Source organism: Protomyctophum bolini, assembly GCF_963924005.1.
Source record: "Protomyctophum bolini genome assembly, chromosome: 14".
In the NCBI taxonomy this organism is placed as follows: Eukaryota; Metazoa; Chordata; class Actinopteri; order Myctophiformes; family Myctophidae; genus Protomyctophum; species Protomyctophum bolini.
Window position 1 is genome coordinate 27,970,518 of NC_137875.1, and position 25,689 is coordinate 27,996,206.

A 25,689-nucleotide genomic window follows, 5' to 3' on the forward strand; every position below is an offset into this window, starting at 1 on the left:
AGGTCACATTGTGATTGGCCAGCTCGTTGTCAGGCAACCCGACAGATTGTCATCATAGAAAACTGACACTGTCAGAGCATTATTATATTGCGCATATGTATTATTATGCTGTGTGGGCAACACCTACAATTTAAATTGTAGCATTTTAACTGTCTGAGAGGTATTAACAGAGCGTGATTGGTCAGCTAACAGTACACTAACATTACGTATAGCCACATTATATTAGAGTAAAGTAGAGTAACACGCACCCTTAAATAGTTTTTAGCGTAAAAAAAAGTAGTAAAACTCGTAGACTGGCTTTGAAACCAGTGGGGTTACCTCACAACCAACTAAACCAATCAAAGCATGATCGTCCCGACAGGCTATGGGATGTAGACTCAACCATGTTGGATTGCCTACATGCAGGCGAGCAGCTCCTCCACGGAGCGGGGGGGGGGGTCAGGGCGGAAGCGATGACGTAGGTCTCGTAACACATTTGGTTGAGTGGGCCACAATGGTTACAGAGGGCCAATGAGAGCTGCCCTGGATTCCACAAGTCAGTCAAAGTCCGGACATGCCTCTCGTGCTGCCTGTCAATGTCCCAATTGATTACATCCGTTTTGCTGAATAGAAAAGATGGCCAGATCAATACAACAGTAGGTGTGCTGCGATTGCGAACTTGAAAAGGAAATACATTATAATAATCTATATAGGCCAATAATAGGCTGTGTAATAAATGTTTAATCGGGCAACATGGCCTAGTTATTGATCAGCCCACCATTTGTCCCTTTCTCTTGACTAAACTTAAACACATACTAGTTTCAAATAATCAATTCCATCTTCTTTTAAGCCCGTCTGTAAACTGCTGTACTGAAACACTGTTGGTGAATCTTAAAGCATTTTGTTTTGCCACCAAAATGTCTTCCATACTGTTTGACTTTTGTGCAATCCCCAACTTAACACCGGGAAATAATCAAGTTCACTTATCCCTACTTTTCCAGACCAGTGCAGGAACCTTGTAATTAAGTAATTCAATCGGAATGTTACCTGTGGGTTCAAAAATAACATGCCACACACACGCTGTTCCTTATAAATCACTTTTCTTTATTTAAATCAGCGTTAGGCAGTTATGCTATGAACAATAAAGGAAAATAAAACAAAAAGACAGCAACAGAGGAAAATAAAAACACATGAAACATGAGATCCAGTTAACAATAATTGCGCTTGGCACTGGATAGAAGTTCATGAAAAAAGAAAAATTTAAACAAAAAAATATACATGTATCAGACTGAATAGAAGTGCCTCCAATATACATTATGCCAAAACCGTTGGGAATAAAGACCAGGAAAACTTAAATACTAGTCTCAACAGCATCTCCACATCAATAAAATACTAAATTTCTCTCCATGATGTGGTACTCTATAACCGACTTCCTGATCCATCGAACCTCCCTTGCTCTCTACACATCAGTAGATCTCAAAGAATATGATAGGTGAAGTGCTATAGCATCTCCAGACTCCATAATGTCACTACAACTGCTTAAACATACTCATTCAGTTGAAGATCTACAAACGGCAGCGCAAATAAGACCCAAAATAGCAACTCCGGTTAGCCCGACCCCTGAACCCTTATATACTGTACCTCAAAGTACCATCACACAGCCGATGACAAGTTCACACGAGCTTGCGTGCATGTTTGTGTGTTTATCTTATCTGTCCCTTATAAACCGTCATCACCATAATTAATTCATGAAAACATGGAGGAACTTCTTTTACCACAATGTATGTACTCCATTTACAATGGTAGTAGTGCACAGCAACGAACAATAAAGGTAAAAAAAATTAAATTAAAGACATCTTGAACACATATGTCCAACAGAAGGAAAAAGAAAAAGAAATCCCTCTCCCTGAAAAACATCAGAAAAAAAGAAACAATCATGATATCCTATATAAAAATCGGCATATCACTCCTCATTCAATTGGAATCTGTTCTTATGCGAGTGAAACCGGCCTGTGGCTGTTTGTGGTGCACCCCGATTGTGATACTATGGAGGGTTACAAGCAGGACAGGAAGCTTACTTCTTTTGTGGAACATCCCAAACTTCACTAGCAAACCAAATGGGAATAGATTAATAAGCATAGAATACAGCCTTTGAATAATGGCTGGTTAAAGTAGCTAACTAGAGTAGACTCACTGACCAAACAGCTAGGGTTTTAGAACATAAAATTAAGTCCAAATAATGTCTAGAATAGTATATTAGCTTACCAAAGAATAGTGTGTAATCCAGCCACAGCTAAAATGTACCTGCCTTTGGCTTGTTGGCTGGCGTCAGTTTCCCACCCTGATTTATAACCCAATAAACCTGTAGTAAAAGTGAAATATGAATAGAGTGGATAGGCAACATCTCCCTTCAACACCTAGTATCAAGGGAGGGCTTGTACGTAACCTGCGAAGAAGATTGCTTCTCACAGACTGGCGTGGAGGACATCAGCCAACCTGGAGCCAGGTGAGATAAGATACGACTAAACTACAGTCCATCAGAAAGGACAGAAGAGGGGAAGAGTCTAGGAGAGGGAGAAGAGGAGGGCGGTGATGGCATTACTTAACTGACACTCCCCCCTTCTGATGGTTTGGTAGCTACTGAGAAGTGAATAAAAAGAAAGATGGATAAGTTGATATATTCTGCGATAGGGAGAGGAGAGAATGTGTGTATATGTTGGTGTATGTGAGTGTGCATCTGTCAAGCGTGATTTACACTTAGTTGCACACCAGTGTCGCGCCCCGGAAATCTAAGAGCTCACAACGCGTCGGAGTCAGTAAAAAGCAGACCATTCCTGCAACGAATGAGATCCTTGACCAGCGGCATGGAAACATCTTCAAAGGATTCCATTTGAGTGGTTTTGATGCCATACACGTTTTTGAAGGAGTACTGCGTCTCTTTAAACTCCCCATTGGATATTTCTGGTGCGCGACACCTGCATGCAACTAAGAATAACTCTGGCTTCAGAGCCAGGTGGTGGTTTATCTGACAGTAACTCCTAGCTTCTCCAGCACACGGACTCCCTTCTCCTGATATTCCTCCCTGGTAAGCCAGAAGTTATCCTTGTCCTTCATGATGTCAGCGAGCACTGCTCCGCCCAGGAATACCATGTGTTTACGCCTAGGAGGGTCCTCGATGCGGATCTTGAATTTCTGCAACATGGAGAGATGAAGATTTTGAGATGATTAAACAGGAAAGATATTCTTTATTTCAAACCCACCGTTTTATCTTAACGCGTTATCTTCCAGCCCTCCAGGCCAAAGCATGGCGCTAGTGCCAGAGAAATCCACGTTATAAGCTTACAAGACGGGTCACTTCCGCCCGCCCTGTAAGTGATAGCTCTCCATATTTGAGCCACCCACACTCTCATTCTAGGCTATGCATCGATTCACTTTCTTAGCGTGATCAAAGTTTAGACTTTTATAAGGTCGTAGTTAGTCTCATTTTGAGGAGAAAAAGGACTATCAAGCATGCACACAGGCCGGCCACGGCAGATCCGTGTGGAGGCTGTCTAACATAAACTTAAAAGCAAAATAAATAAATAATATATATATATATATATATAAATAAATATTATTATTTATTATTGGATTAAATTACATTAAAGAAAGAGATGTTTACGTTTTGGCACAGGTGGGGGGTGGAGAAGAAAATGGAATACCATGTTCTTGGTATACTCATCGTCAGTCCATCATTCAATATCTATGCCTTCTTAATTTTGTATAATACAAAACAAAAATGTAACAAAATTAATCAAGTAATATATAAAACATTGACATTACATTAACTATCTTATTTATTTTTTAAGCCCCATCTGTTTTAATTTGGGCTATTAATTACTTTGGAGCATTTAAACTTTCCCCAAAAGGACATTTGTCAACCCAAGGTAAACACATGTCCATGGCGCCATCTGGTGGCTGTATGACCCTGCCACATTGATTAAGAACCCCATTCAAATCAGAATAGATTCAGGTTAGCCCAAATTTATTTGCAATTGCAAATTTAGTAAGTTATGAGGATGGGGGATAATTGTGATTATATTCGATTATTCAATTATATATATATATATATTTCTATGAGAGTGATCCCAAATAGCATCAATATCCAATATTGGATAAAAGGCAGCGTACTCGCTTCCAGATTAGCAAGAAGACTGAAAGTGTAGAGGTGGTGAGAGAATGATTCCATCCACACCACGGCAAGAAGGGGTACATGAGGTTCCTACTCACTACCCCTTCGTTGGACACATGGTTCTACATTGTGACGTGATTGTCATAAATGTGCATGGATGGATAAAGTAAAATTAAATCTCACAACTGAAAAAAAATTGTCAGGCCAAGTTGTCTACTATTTGAAACATGCATGAAAGGAGTCCCCCCCAACACACTACAGTTTCCTAAACAAATTACAACACTATGTAGAATAATGATGTTAATGTATTATCATGCTAAACCGGCTGTTCTCATCCAGTTGACGGAATTGAGGCTTCAACCTTTGCTTTTATTAAATAAAATACTAATAAACGCTCTTTAATCTATTGCTATTTGACCATGCAACCTCTTTAATCTTAAAATAGCCAATAACCTAAAATAGATGGCTACTTTTGGTGTGCAACATGAAATCCAAATGGCCGAAATCAGTCGTGACAACTGAGTGAGAACTTTAATCCACGTACATGTTTTGAAACAGTATATACTTTAAACTCACCGAGAGCTTATCCACATCTCCTTTGAGAACCCGCTCCAGGTAGAGCTGCTTGAGTTCCCTCTCCAGCCGAGACGGCAAGCCGGGGTACATGGTGGAGCCCCCTGACAACACTATGTGTTTATAGAACTCAGACCTGAGAGAGAACAGAGATGATAAAAGATTACATTCAAATGCCCAATAGTATGTTGTGTCTATAGAGGGATGTGTGGCTGCAGGTACAGTAGAGTACATGAGTATCTGTGTCTACTGTATATTCCAATTGCTTAGTGGTATGTGTGTATTTGCATCAGTGTCTCCACTACAGGTTTATTCTAACCAAAACCTACATCAGGGGATACAGGGGCTTCCTCCCCTGGGATCATATCCTGCCATCCATCGTGTTTTGAGTTAAGGTTTATCACTATCCTGTATCCAATGTAATCATGTTATAGCAATTTAATAGACACCTCCATCAGACAACAAACACAGTATGTTGATTGGACCCCTAAAAATATGCTCCACAGAAATGACCTGTTTTACAAAAAGAGCACACTAATTTATCAGTTGTCTAGAGACTTCAATTAAATAACCATGGTTGTACATGGTTTCGCTTGAAGATAATGCAACCATTATTTTGAGTGACAAGCCAAAGTGACAAACTCTTTCCCCCAATCAAATAAAATAGAGATTTTAACATCAAAGACAGATTACCCTAATTATTTATGCTATTTCTTTTCAGGCTGTTCTTGCCTTTATTGATAGTTCAGTGTAGAGAGACCATAGTGTATTAAAAGGATAGACTGAACCGGAGTGACAGCCACAGCCCCCCCTGCACAGGTTTTCCTCTCCATAACTCCACGGGTCCGCCTGCAGTCCCCGCTCTTACCACTACGGCCGAGCGCCTCAATGTTGGAGAGAATCACTGGGGGCTTGAGAGACGGGTAACAGTGACATGCCGCAATGGTCCGCCGAGCTCGGGAATTTAACCTGACTCGCTGTCAGTAGGGAGGGATGCACAATAATTATCTGCACTATAATTATCGGCCCGATTACATTAATAATATATTGTATATATATTATTTATTTTATATATTTTTTATATGCTTGCAGTTCTGCTAAATGAATAGTTGCGTAAACAATAGTAGCCAACAAACTGCAGCGTCGCCTAACGTTTGCCACACAACGAGCACACGTGTAAACTAGCAATGGAACGAACAACACTCTCATAGCCAACGTTAATCAAACAACGAGAACACGCTGGCTCGAATGACACTCCACGACAACAGTAGCGGTGGGGCGAAGAAACACCCTCGATGCTAATGCTAGCCGTCTGCTACTTACCATATAAAGAAGTCGAACGAAAACAGCTCACGCAGTCTCTTAAGGACGCAACCGTAGCTTCAACCACACTGTTTACAAGACTTTTTTTGGCGCGGCTGTTAGCACAAACTACCTACGCTTCCATAGCGAAAGATGAAAAGAGGCCGGACCCTGGGTACGGGTGCCCTATATTGGTACCCCCACGCCCACAGGGGGGTCACGAGTGACACATTTATTAACATTCGACCTATGCAAGCACGTGATGTATATCCAGGTGTTGAAAACACCGCCCCCTGGCAGTCGGAATGTATGAAATAGAAATGCATCTGTGTGTGCACGTGCGGGGGTACCTGGTGTCTATGTCAGCTGCCTGAATGGTGTTGAATAGCAGTTCGGCCACACCGACCCCTTCCACGTTGATGAGGTGGGGCTGGAACAGAGCCTCAGGCGCCTCAAACCGCTCCCCTCCTACCTTTATCAACCTACCATCAGGAAGCTGGAGATTGAGGTTGAGAGAGGATGATATGAGAGGATGCATGAGTGGTAAACGGATAATGGTTATTGTAGTTGTCTTTTGTCAGGTGTGTGCTGTAAACAAAACACAAATAACTCTGCCTTTTTTCACATTACCAAATGTAACCAGACGTGCAATGCAAAAAAGAAATACTACAATTCAGGTATGAAGCCGCAGGCTGTATAAAATTCATCCCCGGGTCACATTTGGCCCACAGGCCACACTTTGGACAGCCCTGACCTAAAAGGTAATTTTACATACCGGTACTATATTTTGACGTTTTGGTCAAATAAAAGACAAGACATCAAATGACAGAAAAGTACATAGAAAAGACACACAAACAAAGAAGTAAAAACAAGCTGACACATGGGTGGGATCAACGACCATCAGAAAGCAGGGATAGTTATCAGTCCAATAGTGAAAGCTGCACAGTTGCACCATAGCAGCCAGATATACAGAACATAAAGATGCACAGTCGCACCCCTGACAAATGCCCCATATGAAAACCAAACCTGAACCAAACTTTTCTTTTATTAAATAAAAACTACTGAAAAATGCAAACTATTAATATAAAAATGGACTGCATTTATATAGACCTTTCCTGCTCTTCCAACCACCCACAGTGCTTTACAATGTATCACTCCCATTACTCTGTCAAACATTAAAGGGACATTTCACCGCTGGAAGAAACTGCAGTCACTCTGAGTAGTAGATAACAGTAGCACAATTTAAAATGTGCACCCAATGGCCAGAACAATAATGTAGTCTGTGTTTGAATAGGGTTTGACTGGATTGCTGAATTCCTACAATGACCATGCTTTGGTGCACTGCCCCACCTTGTGGAGAGGGGGAGGGCTGTCTTACTGAGACATGTAGTCCAGGAAGGAAATTAGACCAGTGCCTGTGACATCACAGGGACTTTGAAATTCTAATATAACAACACACATTACACACATAAAACCCCAGGAAAGTGTTTCTTGTGTCCTAAACATCATCTTCTGCAGGATCTGGTTGCAAAAGGGGTGAAGTGGTCCTTTAACAGAGCAAAGGCGGAGACATGCAAGATGCCAACACACTTAACCCTAAAAAACTAAACATACTTTTTGTCACACAATCACTAAATACTTTATCCAATGTAAAATATTCCATAAAATATATTGAAGTACAGCAATACATGTCAACTTGAGGTACTCTTAATATTTCATCATGACTTTTCTTAAGAAAAATAGATATTATTGGGGGGGCAAAATCAGTGAAAAATGTGGGTATTATTTTAAAAATATTCATAAAAAAACAAGAAGGGCACTGGGAACTTCTCCTTTGGTCCACCCATTCCTGGGACATGTGAGAATGGTCCAGTGAAATAAACAACAAAAAAGTCCACTTTGGGAGTATGGGATTTTTCTCTATCACTAAACACAGGTGAAATTCACCGGAACACCTGCCTATAGAAAAAAAAAAGACCCACCCAGCTTAGACATCAGCAACATTTAAGGACATTTTAACATGCAATTCCGGGATCGAACAGGGAACCTTCCAATTCTCAAAAGGGAGCGCTACAATGAGACAAAAGGAGTTCATGTCAATAACAAAAAGAGAGCAAAGGAAAGCAGGCGAGTGAGAAAAATAAGGATTAGTACATACATGGTCTACTCTACTGGAATGGTTCCCAGACAGCTCAAATAAAGTCCGCCAAGAACGTTCAGAAGCTTAACTTCGGTCTATTTCTACCCTTCAGTAATACCAAGGTAATGGATTTTATATTGTCGTTTAGTCACTTTTACAACGAGGGATAACTTGTATCCTTACAAGTTAGGTTACGGTGAAATTATGGAATGAGCAACACAGCTAAACGTGTGGGACTGTGGGTAGCACTCCTAAAGGATTTGCCCAAATCCTTCTGTAGGTAATCGGGGGATTTGGGCTACTTTTTGGCAGTGTTGCTCATTCCACGATTGCACGATCCTTACAAGTTATACCTCGTTGTAAAGGTGACTAACCCACGATAACAAAATAGAATACCATACCAATTGGTATTATTGAAGGGGAGAAATAATTGACCGGAATTACATTATTTTGAGGAGTTTATAATATACATGAGGGACCATATAGGTGTAGCCTATATATTAAGTAGAAGCAGTGCATGTGTGCGTTTCCATAAAAAGGCTTCATTCAGCTGTGGCCAGAGGGAGGAAGTGGAAGGCAGGCCAGCCTCCACCGCACTGTGGCCACACAGGAAATGATGTCAAACTCAGTTCAGGCCCCTTCGGCCAGAGTCACATTGCCCTCCTTGTTTCACCACACGCACGAGCGTGCACAGTCACATGGCCTCACTCAAACACTCACAAAAAACACTTCCCACCTACTCACAAGTACAGAAAGACAATATGCCCTTGATATAGGCAAATTTATGTGCATTGTCTAATGTCCATGTCAGAGTGACAATCACTGTGTTGATTGATGCCACTCACATTGATACATATTTCAGTTGAAAATACATCTTTGACACTTTTACTTACAAGCATAAATTAGGCTTTTGCTCAAGGATTTTCTCTAGAGATAGGTACTATTTAAAAAAAAGCAACCCTACTGGAACAGCATTTCACCCTTGTTATGTTTCGGTAACAGAAAATTCAGCTAGTCAGCACAGCTGTCCTGTCCTAACGCAGCAGCTTACAGAGTCAACAGAGGACATGTGGTTTTCTTAACCCGCCCACCCCCCCTCCCTCCCAAATTCTCAGGTTTGGTTACTTAAAAAATACTTTTCAAATAAAAGCCTTGTGGGAGAAGTGGTCATTTTCCATCATGATTCTATTTTGAGCTCAACATGAATCATAAGAAAAAGTATTTTGGAAATGAACATCCCCTTAGGCTCGATTTTGGAAATGGATTGCAATTCTTGGTAACAAAAAAGAAGCAGCATATCTAACCCCCAAAACAGCTGCTGAACACATCTGACCATATATGGAGTTTTCCCCTTTTCACAGTCTAAATGTGGAAGGAGAAAATGTGGGGAGACCAAGTTGAGACAAGTTATCTACACGGTGTCCATGAGAGGGCAGCAACACTGCCAACCTCCACAATGGCTGAGTATCTCAGAACAAACAAGAAACAGTGTCTGATTACACCATAGCTTGTGCAGTGTCTAATCATCTAATCATCTTTTACTTCACCTTGATTTATTCACCTTTTTATCATTATCTAGCTGACCATTTAATTGCACAAAATAATTTGATCACTTGACATCTGTGGGTTTGACATACTATATTATATGAAGACAGCATGTTAGCATAACGATGAAGACATTGAAATGTGTTTCTCTCCACTTTTCGCTGCAGCGAGTTGGTAAACCGGCGAGTTCTCTGGTATTATCAAAAACAGGGATTCTCAACCTGGGGGTTGAGGACCCCACGGGGTCCCGAATTTAATTGGGGGGGGTCCCCAGATTATTAAAAAAAACTTTCCTTAATGATTATCTGGTTTCAATATTTATTTATGATGCATTTCTCTATTATTAAGGTTATTGTAGCGGTCAATTTGTATTGGGGGTACTGAGGGGGGCAGGGCAGGGGTCACGAGACATGGCCAAAGCATTTCCGGGGGTCCCCAGACAAAAACCTTGAGAACCCCTGAGCTAAGTGTGTGTCTGTGTCTCTGTGTGTGTCTCTGTGTGTGTGTGTGTGTGTGTGTGTGTGTGTGTGTGTGATGTAAGATGATGTGCAGGAATCCAAATATCCAGACTACCCCAGATTTGCAAACTGGCAATTGTATGTTCCTGTGAAGTCCATATTCATCAAGTCTGCAAGGGAACTAATGCAGACTATCGTGCAGATTTTCAGAGTCAGTCTTTTGGGTGCAGACTTACCAGTGGATTAACCAAAATGCATACGTAGCAATAAGAAATGGATGTGAGTGACAACACAATATCATGTTTCACTTAAAATCAAACTATTGGTAACCTACAGTAAAAAAGATTATAACAAAACATTTTAGACACATTTTAAGACACTAGCAATTGCAGTGACACCTAAAGTAATAATAATTACGGCCACAAACGGTAATCCGTCTCCCTTCTCACGCATCACACCCCTGCACCCTAGCACACTTGACATATGCAAAGCAATTCAGTTACAGCACGTAAATCAAAGACCCGAAGTCTGTCAGTCTTCTAGAGTCTAGAAGACTGGGAAACAGTGGTCTAGAATCTAGACCACTGTTTCCCAAACATTGGGTCAGGACCCATTTGTGGGTCGCGGATGCATTTTTATGGGTCCTTTTATTTTTAATTATTTCAATAACATGTTTTCGTGAAGAAATAAAACAGATTCTTCTTTTTTACATAAATTAGAAAACAAATGTTTAAGTAGTAGTGAAAATAGGCAATCTACAAGCTTACGACGCGGCACGAAGCAACGCATTGTGAGCTTGTAGATCGGCCACTAGTTTGGGTCCCGGAAATACGTCTAATTTCTGTTTTGGGTCTTGAGCTAAAAGGTTTGGGGACCAGTGTTCCCCAACCTTTTTGTCCCAGGGAACACTTTTCATAGCCTAAAAATCTCGGGGCACACCTAGATATACGGTGTCCTATCTATATACATATAGCCTACATACATTATGTATAGTGTGTGTGTGTATATATATATATATATATATATATATATATATATATACACACACACACACACACACACATACATAGATACATACATACAGTGTTGGGATTAATAAAGTGACAACTTTTACAATATCTCCATTACCATTATCCAAATTAATTCCTTATTATATATATATTTTTTAAATACATTTTGGAGAAAACAATTGCTCATATAATGCAATGTGAAATGCCACCTAATCCTTTTCCTTATTATGGGCCAACTTGTGAAAGCTGCATGCTTTTATTGAGAAGGGTCTCAGTTCTCACAGCCTGCTTATTTCCACGTGCTGAAAATAGCTGATCGACAAGCTCGCAACGCGTTGTGAGCTTGTAGATCAGCCATTTTCAGCATGCAAGCATAACACGTGTACGACGAAGAATAAATCAGGCATCACTGCGCTTCTGTGGAGGGAGGGAGATATATTTTGTTGGCCGAACGAGGCGATCATGTTTGGACATCTATGGACAGCTATTTTGGACAGCTATTTTTCGTGGCACATTATGTTTAATCACAACAACGTCACGTTTACTTTACCTCCTCAGTGTTTGGGTCGGGACATGTAGGACACTAGGACTGTACTGTATGTGTCTGCTGTCTACGTGCATATGCGCTCTGCGCGCTCCAGTCTTTCTGGAGGGAGCGAAATGTAGCGTCTTCTGGATGCATCTAAGCATTAACATTTCAATGGCCGAGGGTCGTTAGAGTCTATTGTTCCGTGTTGTTGTTATCGCACGTCTAATGGTTAGACGTGTGACAACAACGACGCAACAATAAGAAGCCTGCAGCCAAGTAGCTATAATATTGTTATAATAGTGTTAATTTCGGTCAAATAAGGCGGAGCACCTGGACACATCAAACGGCACACCAAAGCTCCGCGACACACAGGTTGGGAAACACTGGTCTAGACATTTGGATTCAGCATGTGTGGCTTGCTGACTGACTGAGTGTTGATGAGTGTGTGTGTGTGTGTGTGTGTGTGTGTGTGTGTGTGTGTGTGTGTGTGTGTGTGTGTGTGTGTGTGTGTGTGTGTGTGTGTGTGTGCCTACCGTGTAGGACTCCACCAACACAGTGGTCTCCAGGGCAAGTTTCTGTTCCTGTTCGATGTTGTATCCTACATAGCACAGCTTCTCCTTCATCATACGCACCGTCTCAAAGTCTGCCGAGTGGTTGAAGGCGTATCCCCTCAATAATAGTAACTGTACCAGGAGATGAGACGGCAATTAGATTCATGTACATTTTCAGGTGATATGGTCTTACTCAGAGCAACTTTCAGTTGTTTAAAGTTTAAACCTTAACCGCATTTCACCAACTGTAAAGCGTGTAAGGGTCAGAGCAACAGTGTTCCTGTGTTCTCCGATCACATACAGTATAGTAAGGGGAACGTTCCACCGCAAGAAATGTGACAGCAGCTAATAGAAAAGATGGAAGGAGATTTTTCTTTTCACTAGCAAGTAACAGATTTTGTACCTCAAATTGTCATATGATGGAGAGGTTTCTAAGAGCCAGGCATGTTTTTAGCTGTTATAAACAACATTTAAATGATTTGTTGCCACATCCCAGAGTTGGCTTGGCTCTGATTTAGGCGGAAATGAAAAGGCTCAATGGATTAAACGGTTGACCCAGTGCAGTGCCCCAAATTGAGTTTCATGCCTTGGCTTTTGACCTTGTTACCTTGATGAGGTAGCGGGTGATGTCCCTGCCTGCGATGTCTAAACGTCGTGTCAGATGGGGAAGGCTGAAGCCCTCGTACACTGGACAGATGTGTGTCACACCGTCACCTGAATCCACTACCACACCAGTCAGAAGACCTGAAAATGTACACACAAAATGTATTTACAATATACAGTACACACATAAATGGGTATATTATACACACCCCGAACACATATACGCAATTTCGCATGCATACACACACTGTAGGTGCAAGCACACAAAATAATATTATACACAAACAAGCACAAACATATATACACACAGTAAAGTTCAATCTCAAACACCATCAACTAGGTGTTGGCCAGGTTGGGTGGGTAAATAATACTTAGAAGCAAAAGATAAGCATTAGTAAGTAAAAGATAAGTAATGTAATAATTAACTACAAATAAGTTCTCTGTAAGTAACCTACAGACCAGACCCCATAAACAAACAGTGTTTGTTCTATCCTATTGCAAGTGCTAAGTTGGGGGTCAATAACATGTGGAGGACAAGGGGTTTCACATAATTTGTTAAACAGAAACATCTTACATTAATATTAATTTTATTTTGTGTTATGTGATTGCAGTTAAGTTGAAACAAAAATACAAAAGGAATCACCCTGCTCCACATTGAATCATTTACACACATAAACATCTGGGACCTATACACAGTAAACCACAGGTTTTATTCAAAAACATTTTACTCAAAAACATTTTACTCCCTATGAGGAATTTTGGGTTATGAGCCTTGCTCATGGGCACCTTGAAATATATATGGGTTTTTTATGGATTTTTCACTCTTGCACCATCCACATGTTCCACATCCTCAAATCTATGCCCTTCGAGTTACAAGCAATATGATCTCACAATAAAGAAATCTTGTATTGCAAAACAATCTTTGTTGTAAATAGGTCAAAGCACTAAACTTGCAGCCATAACATTCATGTGTAGGCTTACCTTGAGCATAAAGCGTAAGCACAGCTTGTATAGCAATGTAGACGCCTGCAAACTGGTAAGTCTCAAACATCACCTGCAGAACAATGGATTGTCAAAACCAGACAGGAAAAACAAAAACGAGTGAAAACAACAATTACTATAGCAACACAATGGTATCGCACTCATATCCTCTGTATTGAAACAGACAGGTGGAATGCATAACACCAGGGCTCCACCGGGCGCGTTTGGGCGCGTTGCGTCTCCGTCGCGTGCGTCAAAAAACGAACCGGTTCAATTTTAATGGTGACGGAGACGCGACGCAACGCGGGCAGTGGAGCCACCCTTCATTGATTAAAAAGGGAACATTCTGTGACGTTGACGCGACGCGGACGCGCCCAGTGGAGCCCTGGCGTAAGGAATAGACTAGATCTAAATCTCAAGTGGGATTTAATCCTCATCCAGCAGAGCCACTATGTGGATGCAGAGATGATGCCTACTCTCACCTCAATAATCTTCTCTCGGTTCTTGGTGGGGTTCATGGGCGGCTCAGTCAGCAGAATCTTGCAGTTGCGGGACTCAATATTGAGCTTCTCTGGGCCGAAGGTGTAGTCCCAAAGATGCTTCATGTCATCCCAGTTCCTGACAATGCCGTTCTCCATTGGGTAGTTCACCTCAAGCATGGAACGCAGCTCACTGGCCTCATCACCCACCATCAGGTCCTGGGAGAGGACAGAGGAGAGGACAGCAGAGCAAAGTTTGATTGATGATTGTAAAACATTGTCAAGTTCAGTGCCTTTTGCCACATTAGCCACCCTATATACTTCATATAGAATAGGGTTCTAATTCTATACTTGGTCCGATCTTTTCTTCCGTCGTCAGCCTAATATTTAGGTATAAGCACTCAATGTAATCCTATCTTTCACTCCATTAATCAGAATTATGAGGGCAGCAATAACACTTCTTGTCCAATTAGGAAATCAACGTTCTTCCCTTTCATATGAAATTAGTTTCCCCAGCATGCACAAGACAGCAATTTCCATGCATTTGACTCTCATGACCATCGACTCTTGATCCTCTAGCTATAGCACAAGATTGTTTTAGCACCACCATCCAGACATAAAAATCTAATCAAACCAGCAACCGGCCATGCAAAACCTGGCAATGTGAACCAGCTGCAACGTAAACCATGTACACCAATTGATTAGCTGAGTGTTAGCCAGACAGCCAAGCATCTCACGTTCCACTGGGAGACATCAAAAGCCTACAGACGGCGGCCATTTTATGGGTTCACCCTGTGGGCTTTGGCACCGATTAGAGTCCCAGTAACAGGCAACACATCCGTGTGTTTTCAATAAAAGGAAGGGAAAAAGAAAACATGTGGTTTTGTCTCCTGCCTAGTGCCTTCGTATGTCTGTCTTGTTGTAATCCTGATGGTGCAGGTCACCTCTGCTACAGTTTTAGCAGAAAACACTTTCTGGCAGTGAGGGACATGTGATCTCGACATGTTGATTGGAAAATGGAAATGTATAGAAATCTAGTTCAATTTAGGAAACGAATCAATAATGCAATGTTGTCTTCATGCATATAGTTCTTACTAGTACCCAGGCTGTAGCTATTAGCTAACCTGGAGCTTCAGATTCTGCTACCTGAGGTCCGTGGAAGTGTTATGATTATGAGACCAAAAATAGAGTCAGCACAGGGAAAGGGGTGGTCCAGTATGTTAACAGAACATCAGCAGCTAGAAGAGTGGAACTCGTCCAATTGTTCTTTTAGCCCCTCAATAATAACAGCTGGTCGACAATCATCGCAGCTATTTCTGCCACACTTGCAGCCAGGGGAGAGGAAGTGCATTAGTGCAGTGTATGTGTAATTCATTTCTTTTTTTATGTCAGAGAAACATGAGCACCAGTCTATGAATTGATTGCATAGGGCCTAAATGGAAACAAGACTATTCAAACAATCAATCAAAGTCTGTCAACAGGTCTGAAAGCCTTTGTCATACACTGAATATAGAGGGTATGCGAATGCATAAAGTGAATGGCAAATCGAGTGGCAAAGTGAGTTTAATGTTATTTAACGTTGTTTAATGCAATCATATTGGACTTTTCTGTTTGGATGTATGAGCTGTATAATGTATAATTGCTAGAAAGTAATTATTTGGCACTCAGTAGGCGTTCCCGCATAACTTCCTGGTTTGATGATGATGTCACACGCATAGCCAGCCCTCTATAGCCAGCTATATTTAGAGTATAACTCAGGGTTGTTAAACTTATAGCAGAACACTCAAAACTCCATTCCTCATAATTCAAACCAAAGCCGAGCTGTTGAACAAAAACAATGTGAGTAGGGGGAAAAAAACTGGTTAAACAATTAAGAGAAAACAGGAAGGAGGAAGAACAACAAAATCAAGCAAACAAAAACAATTACATTTTGGTAGTGGTTCAAACATGAAGTCAGGCAACCAGGGCATGGACAGGAGGCGCACACCAACCTGCACTTACCATCTTCTGGGGGTTCTACTTCAACATGAGGGGTGGGGTAGGGGGAGGTGGACAGATAAAAAAATATAAAAACACAACAGAAATAAAAGCAAAGATTGAACAAGAGGAGAGGAGACCGAGATAGGGCGCCATTCAAAATAAGAAATACCATACAATCACCTATCCTGATCAACAAGAAAACTGCCAAAACACCAATGAGTAGATCCGATCTGAGCAGTTTCTCTAGTCTACAGCCTAATTGAAGTTGTTGCATGAGAGTGTCACAACCAAGTATATTAGGCTAACTAGCATTCCTTCACCCTTATAGCGGATACCAAATACACCTGTTGAAGACTAGGGCTTCGCAATAAATCACAAATTTACAATATTTACTTGCATTTTCAAGAGGGGTTGCATTTCTTTTATTTTAACGAAAGTAAAGGTACAATTCTCTCATAGTATTCTGGTGTAAGAGCTTTTAGCCGTTTCTGTTGCTATTTCTGTTTTTCCAGGTTTCTTGGTGAAAAGAAATAGATGGCTAAGACGGCACAACAACACGTCGTCAACTCGTCATGTACAGGAAAATTATAGTTGATATGAAATGGACTTAAATAGACGTAAAATTACCACACAGTGTTAGTGCCATTCAGGACAGCCCCTTTTGGTGTTTTAAGCATTCAGGACAGCCCCTTTTGGTGTTTTAAGCATTCAGGACAGCCCCTTTTGGTGTTTTAAGCATTCAGGACAGCCCCTTTTGGTGTTTTAAGCATTCAGGACAGCCCCTTTTGGTGTTTTAAGCATTATGTTCATCTTTAGCTGTTGAAAAAATCTACAAGCTCATAGTGTGGCACCGACTCCACCGAGTGCCGCGCTACGAGTTTGTAGATCTTTTTGAAAAATCTTGAAAATGTGTCGCAAATCTTTGAATATATATTCTTTCAGAGCCAACGTTTTTAACTCAAATACTTATTTGATTCTGGAGGGGGTCCCTGCCTGGAACAACATATTTTCAGATGGGGGTCGGCAGCCAATAGCGTATCTTCACATGAAAAACTTTTGACAACCACTGACATAGAAACAAAATTATTATTTTTTATTTATTTTTAAGCCTGACACAGAACTCTATATATAGAGCGTCACAGTCCCGCCCCCGACGACAGGCCCGGGAGAGAATTTCCCATTCATTTTTCCTGAGGTTTCAAAAACTCAAAAAAATCTTACAACTCTCTTTCTAAAAAAATAGAACAAATCTATGTTAGACTGTGCTGAACTATTGCTACTGCCATTTAGCTTTGTATGAGTTAATGGGGAATTATCTTCTGGGCCTGTCGTCGTCATGAAAGGGGATGGGACTGCGACGCTCTATAGGAATAAAGGTACACAAAGAGATGGGTGGAACGGGTACTCTGCATTTCCGGTTGTCCAGAACCAACACAAGAGCCTCATTTGGCATGCCTGACAAAGAACTCCATATATGGGCATAAAAAGGACACAGACATAATATCTGGGTGGGTGCGTGAATTTCCAAATTGCATCGTTCCAAGTAGGCCAGTGCCCAACGGGCTTCAATGGGCACCGCTCTAGTATCTATAAATGCACCAAGTCTCTGTACATCTGTAAACCACGTAACTCCAGAACCGTTTGCCCCACCGACTTCAAATTTGACACACGCTTCCACACCACGACAGGGAGTGCAGTGCCCAGTTTCGATTGTCGGTTGTCCAGAACCAGCACAAAAGCCTCTGCCCAGGCGCACAGGGCCCAAATCCAGATCACCCCTAGATCTCCAAATATGGAGCTAGCCTGGTCTGACATCACAATGGTGTTCTGACATCAGTGATGCGACCTCACCCTTTATTACTCAATAATCACACCTGATCAGATCACCCCCAACGGGCACTGATCACCCCTAGATCTCCAAATATAGAGCTGGCCTGTTTTGACATCACAATGATGCACGACCTCGCCCATTATTGATCACACCTGCTCATCCCCCAACGGGCACTGTTCTAGGACAGTATAATGACGGTATGCTGTATTTTTGAGGGGTGCTATATATACATACAGCTTTTTGTCCTAAACCCTTTCACATTTGCCATAGACAATGAAAGGAGAATTTACGACATTATACGTCGGTCGTATGTCGGTGGTGTCCGTCGGCCAGTCAGGGACTGGCTGATTATGTAACTAAAGTACGTTTGGTGATCAGCTTAGTCCAGTAAATAAAGGAAAAGAATCCACTCAGTTTGGACAAAATTTGATTATTTTGTTTCTCAACTGATTCTGTCAGATTACATGGACATTAGATACAAAATCTACCATAATCTGCTCACTGCTAATACCCTAAATTTGCCTTGGCCTTACCTTGATCTCAATGTTTCCCACTTTGGCAGTGGAACGAATGATGGGCCTCCCGACCAGCGCAGGGAAGATGTGCTCTGGGAAGTTGGAGCCTGCATAGCCACACTTGACAAACTAAGGACGAGGGAATCAAACAGAAAGAAGACATGAGGACATATTTTGATGAAATGCTGATTATTATGCCTACTGTATGCATTCGCAGTAGTAACATTTAGTTTGTCCATTTAAAAATATAAAATATAAAAATCCACAATAGACATGTTATTACTAATGGGCTATTTTCTGTCAATAAATTGTGAGCAGGTAAGATTTCGAGTTTGGAAGCGGTTTCAATCAATGGGTCAAGGGCTACCTTCTGACTATGTATACTATGTATGTTGGGTCCTCTTTTCTTTGTATATTGCTCGACTATGTAAGGTTCCTTAAAACTGTCAACACACCTCTCCAGTAACTACTGTCACCAATACCACTTCCTGTACAGTGGTCATTTCACTGCACACACTTCACTTGATGTACTGTATGAATAAAACCTCTTGAATCTCAGTGGGCTTTGAATAACTTTCCAGTCCAACACACATCATAACCATAACCACGTTAACTCTACTTTCAAGCAAAAAAAATAAACTGAGCTGTGGATTTTATTTAACTGCTGACTGGGGTAAATCCCCCTTACAGGGCTGATTTCCAGTGAGTCAGTCACTAAATATAAACACGGGACGTTGCAACGATTGTACGTTGGAATGACATCATTCCTGATTCATTCCATTTGCCGACAGTAAAAACACAAGTGCTTCTTAAAGCAGCACACTTTAAACGGCACTCGTTTAATATATTCAACTTCCGTTTGCTGGCTCCAACTATGCAAGTTTTGACAGGGCAGGGGGCCATCGTCCCATTCATTTTTAGAGTACTAAATGAAGTGTTGTTCTGTGCTGGCCTGGCAGTGTGTGCTGCTGCACATGAATACATACCGAAATCACGCAGATCAAGGCAGTCAGACAAAATCTGCCGTGACCACGGTTATACAGTAACGTCGCGAGTTATATTTGTATTTAATTTAAGTTATCCGTGCAGTTATCACGTCTCACGACACCTTTCCTCACGTCAGTTCAACAGCGATTCGCAATCATTCGGAATAACACCGGTTAGGCAACAGCGCACAGGACATGAATATATAGAGAAATTCGTGTTTTCTACATCTCCATGTTACACTTTTCACATAGATTATAAACATTGAGCACGGTCTTTAAATGTGTCTGTCTGGACATTTCGAAACTGTGGGCTTGAATGATAGCAGCCAGCTAGCTGCCGTTAGCTACCGTGCTGTCAGCTAGCTATAGCACCGTTAACAGAGCTGTTAACGGTTACCTCCATAAGGAAATGTGCGGTCAGAATATATATTCTGTTTTCATCACATAGTTTAGCGGCTACTCAGCTGGATATCAGTCTGTTCTCTGAATGGGTGAACATTGCTCTGCTAAGCTATGTGTGTTACCCACCCATTGACGCTAGCTAGCGTTAATGCTGACAGCATATAGCAAGCTGCCCCACTTCCTGTTTCAGCAAACGGTTCAACAGAACTGCGCCGCCGAACCGCGACCGAAAAACAACCGTTCAATGAGGGACGAGTCCGAATACAATCTACTCACCCCGGTTCCGTTGTCGCAGACCACCACTTTCCTTCCCTGGCTGTCCATTTTTGCAAAAACCCAGTTGCCACCGAACCTCCCTCAACTTTCTTCAGGCAAGCCGGAAGACACACCTACCAGCCACCAGCCCGGCCGAACGAAGGGAGGGGATCTTTCGTTCCGGTAGTCTATTATACATCCCATTGGCCAAAGGGACGGTCACGCCGTGATTGGGTTGTTGGTTGTCGCCGGGCAACCAGATCCTGTTACTTTCACCCATCCATGATTGATTGATTGAAAATTAAATATTAAATATATTAATTGTTGCATTGACTAAGAAAACCTGCATCTCCAGTCAGTTGGTATGGTCATGTCTCGTGACACATCACGCCACCATACATGGCTGCCTCACTGCCTGTCTCCATTATGAAGATCACAACACTGACCTCATTGGATCTGCATATATGGGGCCGGCCAGGAACTCTGCATCTGACCTCAAACCCTTAGATCTCCATAAATGTAGCTGACGTGTTCTGATATTCCATAATGTTGATCTGACCTTATCAAACCCTGTGCACTCAAGACACGCTCCATATATGGCCAGACCTCATCAAACCCTGTACACTCAAGACTCTGCCCCCTCCATAATATATGGAGCTGACCTATTCTGACATTCCATATGTTGATCTGACCCCCCATGCCAAAGCGCCAGCGCTCGAGCGCCCAGCAATCTGCCATCACCCACTATCCCTATCCCCACTAGCGGTCCCTTGTGGTTGAACTAATGCTTACACCCAAACAGATCAAAGTGCCATTTACCAACCAACATGCTTCCCTGGCAGCTGGGTCAGAAAATTCACAGGGTCACCAAAGTCAATAGGGTCATGTCAGGAAGGTGGATAGCAAATTACATGGAAAATCTATCCAGTTAGATATGTTGTTTGGTATGGACACATTGGACAGGCATCACCACACCCACCCCACACTCTAGTGAGACTAAAAGCTATCTTGAAAAAACAGGAATTGTGCATCTTGAATTAAGTATTATTAAAATAAATGAATCAGCTAATAAGGAACCTTGGAAAGTAGTGAAGGGATATATTAATTAAAACAATAATTTAATCTGTGTAATGATCTCTGCTGTTTGAGAGTAAATTGGGGTACTAAAAACGGTGGTTTTCTGTTCCCATTAAGAGTTGCTTTGAATTCCAGATCCTGTGTCCAGACATCCACTTTTTATGTTATAAAAGGTATTGAAGTTAAAACACACATTTTCTAGACATGCCTAATCATTTAAGCTTATGTTTACCCAGGTGTTTTTGAGTAAAGTTTAGGTTGCCTAGTACTTCACTCAGCTTTATGTTCTGGAACTTCTCAAGTGTTACACCATTGCACCCTCTTCTGGCCCAATGCAGTGTCTGCACAATAAAAAGAAGCTCACCCAAGGTATTTCAGAACCAGCATTTAATGTTTTATGTTTAGGTCTCTCACAGGTTTTGGTGCATTTCTGATTCTGATGACATAGGAAATGCAATGAACAATACAAATTCATTTTTCTTATGCATTTTAAGTAGGCTTGATCATATCCCAAGTCTAATATGGTAGAAATTATTTTATGTGTTGTTCATTTGTGGTGCAAGGTGAGCAGCCAAGTCCAACAGTCTGTTATCAAGGACCAGGTTTTCTTTTTCTGTATTATGGTCTTTTTCTTGTACCTGCATCATCCTGCAAACCTCGGGTTGGATGTCTACCGTTTTCCCGTAGCTCTTTGTAACCTCAAAGCTGGCGGTCTGGACAACCATCCTGGGGTTGATGATTAGCTTGTGGATGCGGGAGTCGTACTCCAGAAGAGGCACTCTGTAGACTTGCTTGAAGATGTCCACTCCCGGCATGAGGCTCCCTCCCAGCCCGCTGCTGGACTGGCTTGCGTTTCTGGGTCCATCGTCAAACAGCAGAAAGACATGGGTCTCCACTTGAAACACAGAGGCTTCTGGATGCTTGCCCTGCACTTCCTCCATGAGCGTCCGCAGGGAAGTGTGTTTGTAGAGTATTAGTAACTGGTCCACATCGGCCAGAAGGACATACTGAGAAGTGTACCTGTTCCGGTAGATGCACTCATTCATGACACTCAGCTCGCCATTAAGGTGAATCTCCCCACGTAACACCTGTGACCACCAAGGCACAATCTCCAGAGTTCCCTCCTCCACATAGTGCTGGAGAACCTTGTAGAAGTCCTGGCTACAGGTGGTGAGATAGAGAACAACCTTCTGTACTCCCAGCAGTTTGTACACCTCCATGGTCTGAATGAACTGAATGGCGTTGTTGTAGTCCCCATACACTGAGTTCATGCACACAGTGAAGAAGACCGGGAAGTCCTTCTCCCTTGTCTCCTGGTGTTGTATTGTCAGAAATGGTCCTCCCACCACATGTCCGTCATTGTGGTGGGTGGCCAGCAGCACATGTGTGGCATTGCACTGCGGCAGCGTGGGACAAAGCACATCCCCAGCGATGTACTTGAAGCCATAGGAAACGCTGTGCTTCCTGACTGCTCCTTTACTTATCTGTAATTGGCGTCCCGGGCAACAGAACACACAATCAAGTGACATCGGCTCCTCCGTGTTGATGACAGCAAGGACACGTGTGGATCCACCCTTTCTGTGGTCTCTGTAGGCAGCCATCATTAGATGTTCTGAACCCTCAACCCTTGTTAGGAGATCCTGCGTTGTATGGCCAGGGCAATCGTAGAGGTGCTGTGGGAACTCATGTGCGAGTTCATAGAACAGATATACTGCCGAGATGCATAGAGAGAAGATTAGAGCAGCTTTAAAGGTTGTCCACATTTCCTGTATAGGTGGGTCCATGTTTACTGGAGCAGTGGAGTGCTATGGCAAGAGAGAAAACAATATGAATTATCTGGCTCTGATGTAGGTTGCTTATATTCAAAACGATTTGCGTTACAATGAATGAACCCATCTCTCCTGGTTTCTACATTATTGACAATACAGTGTTCCCATCAGTTTAACTGAGCTGTCGTGTACAGCCATAGCTGTTGGACCTTGGTGCTTGGTTCTTATGTTCTGCCAGTACTTTTATATTTGTTCTGGTCAATCTCCACTTGGTCTGTCGGCACTGTAGTGGACGTTTTTAATATTACTATTAGTAAGTAAACAACATTCGAACTCCATTCTTTTATTGTATATGTCATTACACCAGAGAGATATATTATACTTTCAGCCGTGTACAGAGTTTCAGGAGTAACAAGAGATGGTCATTCCTTAAATGGACTCTATTCTATAGTTAACTCACACAGTTTGAAATAGGTTTACATGAGTCGGCAGTCTCTAATGAGTTTGTCAGTGGAGAACAGGTGGTAATTCAGAGTGTTAAGTATCATTTACTAGTAGGCTACATTAAATTAATCAATACCATAGTGTTTATATGCATTTTTGCCACCACAGCACCAGACACTTCTCCTCAGCATCTATCAGAGATTTAGGGGCAAGAGCAAATTATGGTTGCTATTGCCCTAAATCTCTGTCAAAAGAATCAATGAGTTGAACTAAAAAATGTCTAGGAAAATATGTTTGGTGAATTATACAAATACAGGGCATAACTAAATACATAAATTGGATGCCCCAAGGACTGAATGTCATGTCATTGTTTGTTTGAATAATTACAGATTCAACCTTTCAAAACATCAAATCTGCAATAAACAAGTGGGAGTGCACCTGGACACTTGGTTGTGCATGCACTACCTTCCTTATCTGATATATTCAGCTTTATATGAATCTGTCTGTTTTGCTTGTTGTTGTTCTGTCATCTAAAATCTCAATAGACCTGTGAAACTATACCACGAGCTGATTTGTAGATTTGTATATCGATTGTATTGGATTTTCCTTTATTTTTCTTTGTCTGTGTTGTTTTCTTCTTGTACACTTTATGTACTGGATAGTTTTAGTAGATAGTTAAATGATCTTACCTGTTATGGCTTCCTCTTAAAATCCAAAACCTTTTAAATTCAGCAAGCGAACAGAAATAACACGTGATGGATGAGGCATGCCAGTCATGTTTCAAAGTCACAGAAACTTGACAGGTGGTACTGATGCAAATTTGCATCTCATCTCTCACTGCCTGGAGAACAGCAACAAACTGGTTTAGTCATTAAAGTGAGATAAAATATTATTTAACACATATGCATCTTCACTTCATTCCACGACCAATGCAGAATTCCTGTCCTATAGCGTAAAACCACCCGATGAGGATTAGAGGTTAGTCATGGGATAGTCAAGGTGAAATACTACTGTATACTGTGTGCACATCCTATTCAGATGTCCTGCTGAACCTGTTGTGCTAGGTGTCATTGTGTATACTATAGGCTGAAGGTAGTTTTTTGTCAAGCCACAATGATCTTTTGAGCGGTGCCTCCGCTCCATTACGCAGCTATGTGTGTCCCTATGTATGTATGTATGTATGTGTACATACGTACGTACGTATACATGTCCGAGCACGGACAGCTGCAACACCTAAAGTGGCCAGTAGAGTACAGCACATACATACATACACACACTTTCCTGGGGTTTTTATGTGTGTAATACTTGTTTTTAGATATTTTAGTATTTCAAAGTGCCAGAGATGTCAATGACACTGGTCTCACTTCCTTCCTGGACTACCAGAAGGAAGCTCTGAGAAGGAAGAGAAGTGGTCACGTGACTGGGTTGCGCCATGACACTTTAATGGGAGCCAAACTCACACCGGAAGTGCAATGAATACATGTCAGTGAATGGAGCCGGCTGGACCAGCTCATAACAAACATTATTTATGAACAATTGAACAATTTGGTTCAGGAATATAAAAGAAGACATATCACAGGTTGCTTTCTAATCACATACTTTTCAGTATATAATTTTATCTGAGGATCTAAACAGCAGCAGGAGCTCTCATTGACTCCAGTGCATTCTGCCAAACTTCCGGGTAGTTTGGCTCCCATGAAAGCCAACATGAAAGTGTCATGGCGCAGCCTAGTCATGTGACCACTTCTCTTCCTTCTCAGAGCTTCCTTGGACTACATGTTTTCTCAGTGACAGCATGGGCACACTTGAGCCGACAGGCGGCCAGATTCCTGGAAAAGCTTTTGATTTTTGGAGCTTCTTTTCTATCCATGTCTGCTCAAGTGTGCCCATGCTGAGAGACAGCCCTCTCTCTCTCCACAAGGTGGGGTGAGTGCAGCAAAGCATTATGGTCATTGTAGTAATCCAGCAGTGAGACAACTTTGAATTTGGAATTGACCATCCTGCTAGGAGGAGTTCGTTAAAAAAATTCTATTGATTACTTACTTGAACTGAAACCAATTCTAACTTCAACCAGCTCCATTTAGACTGCATTGTGGGTGTAGGCTGGAG

General features: G+C 41.8%; 1 protein-coding gene across 1 annotated transcript; it reads right to left on the minus strand.

The window, feature by feature from the left end:
- Positions 1-1,062: 1,062 nt before the first annotated feature.
- On the minus strand, positions 1,063-20,446 carry actr2b (actin related protein 2b). Its single transcript, XM_080781811.1, has 9 exons — positions 20,312-20,446; positions 18,666-18,776; positions 14,325-14,540; positions 13,843-13,915; positions 12,866-13,002; positions 12,241-12,390; positions 6,376-6,521; positions 4,727-4,859; positions 1,063-3,171 (listed from the first exon to the last, which is right to left on the minus strand). Exons 1-9 carry the CDS (start codon positions 20,357-20,359, stop codon positions 3,001-3,003), a joined length of 1,185 nt encoding a protein of 394 aa, XP_080637937.1. The 5' UTR covers positions 20,360-20,446; the 3' UTR covers positions 1,063-3,000.
- Positions 20,447-25,689: the final 5,243 nt, after the last annotated feature.

Bases quoted from the DNA above. Each gene is read 5' to 3' on its own strand.
- actr2b (XM_080781811.1), bottom strand. From the start codon at position 20,359: ATGGACAGCCAGGGAAGGAAAGTGGTGGTCTGCGACAACGGAACCGGG. The intron at 12,391-12,865 runs GTAACAAGGTCA...CTCCTGGTACAG, and splicing joins TCACCCGCTACCTCATCAAG to TTACTATTATTGAGGGGATA. The intron at 4,860-6,375 runs GTACCCCCGCAC...GTTCTCTCTCAG, and splicing joins GCAGCTGACATAGACACCAG to GTCTGAGTTCTATAAACACA.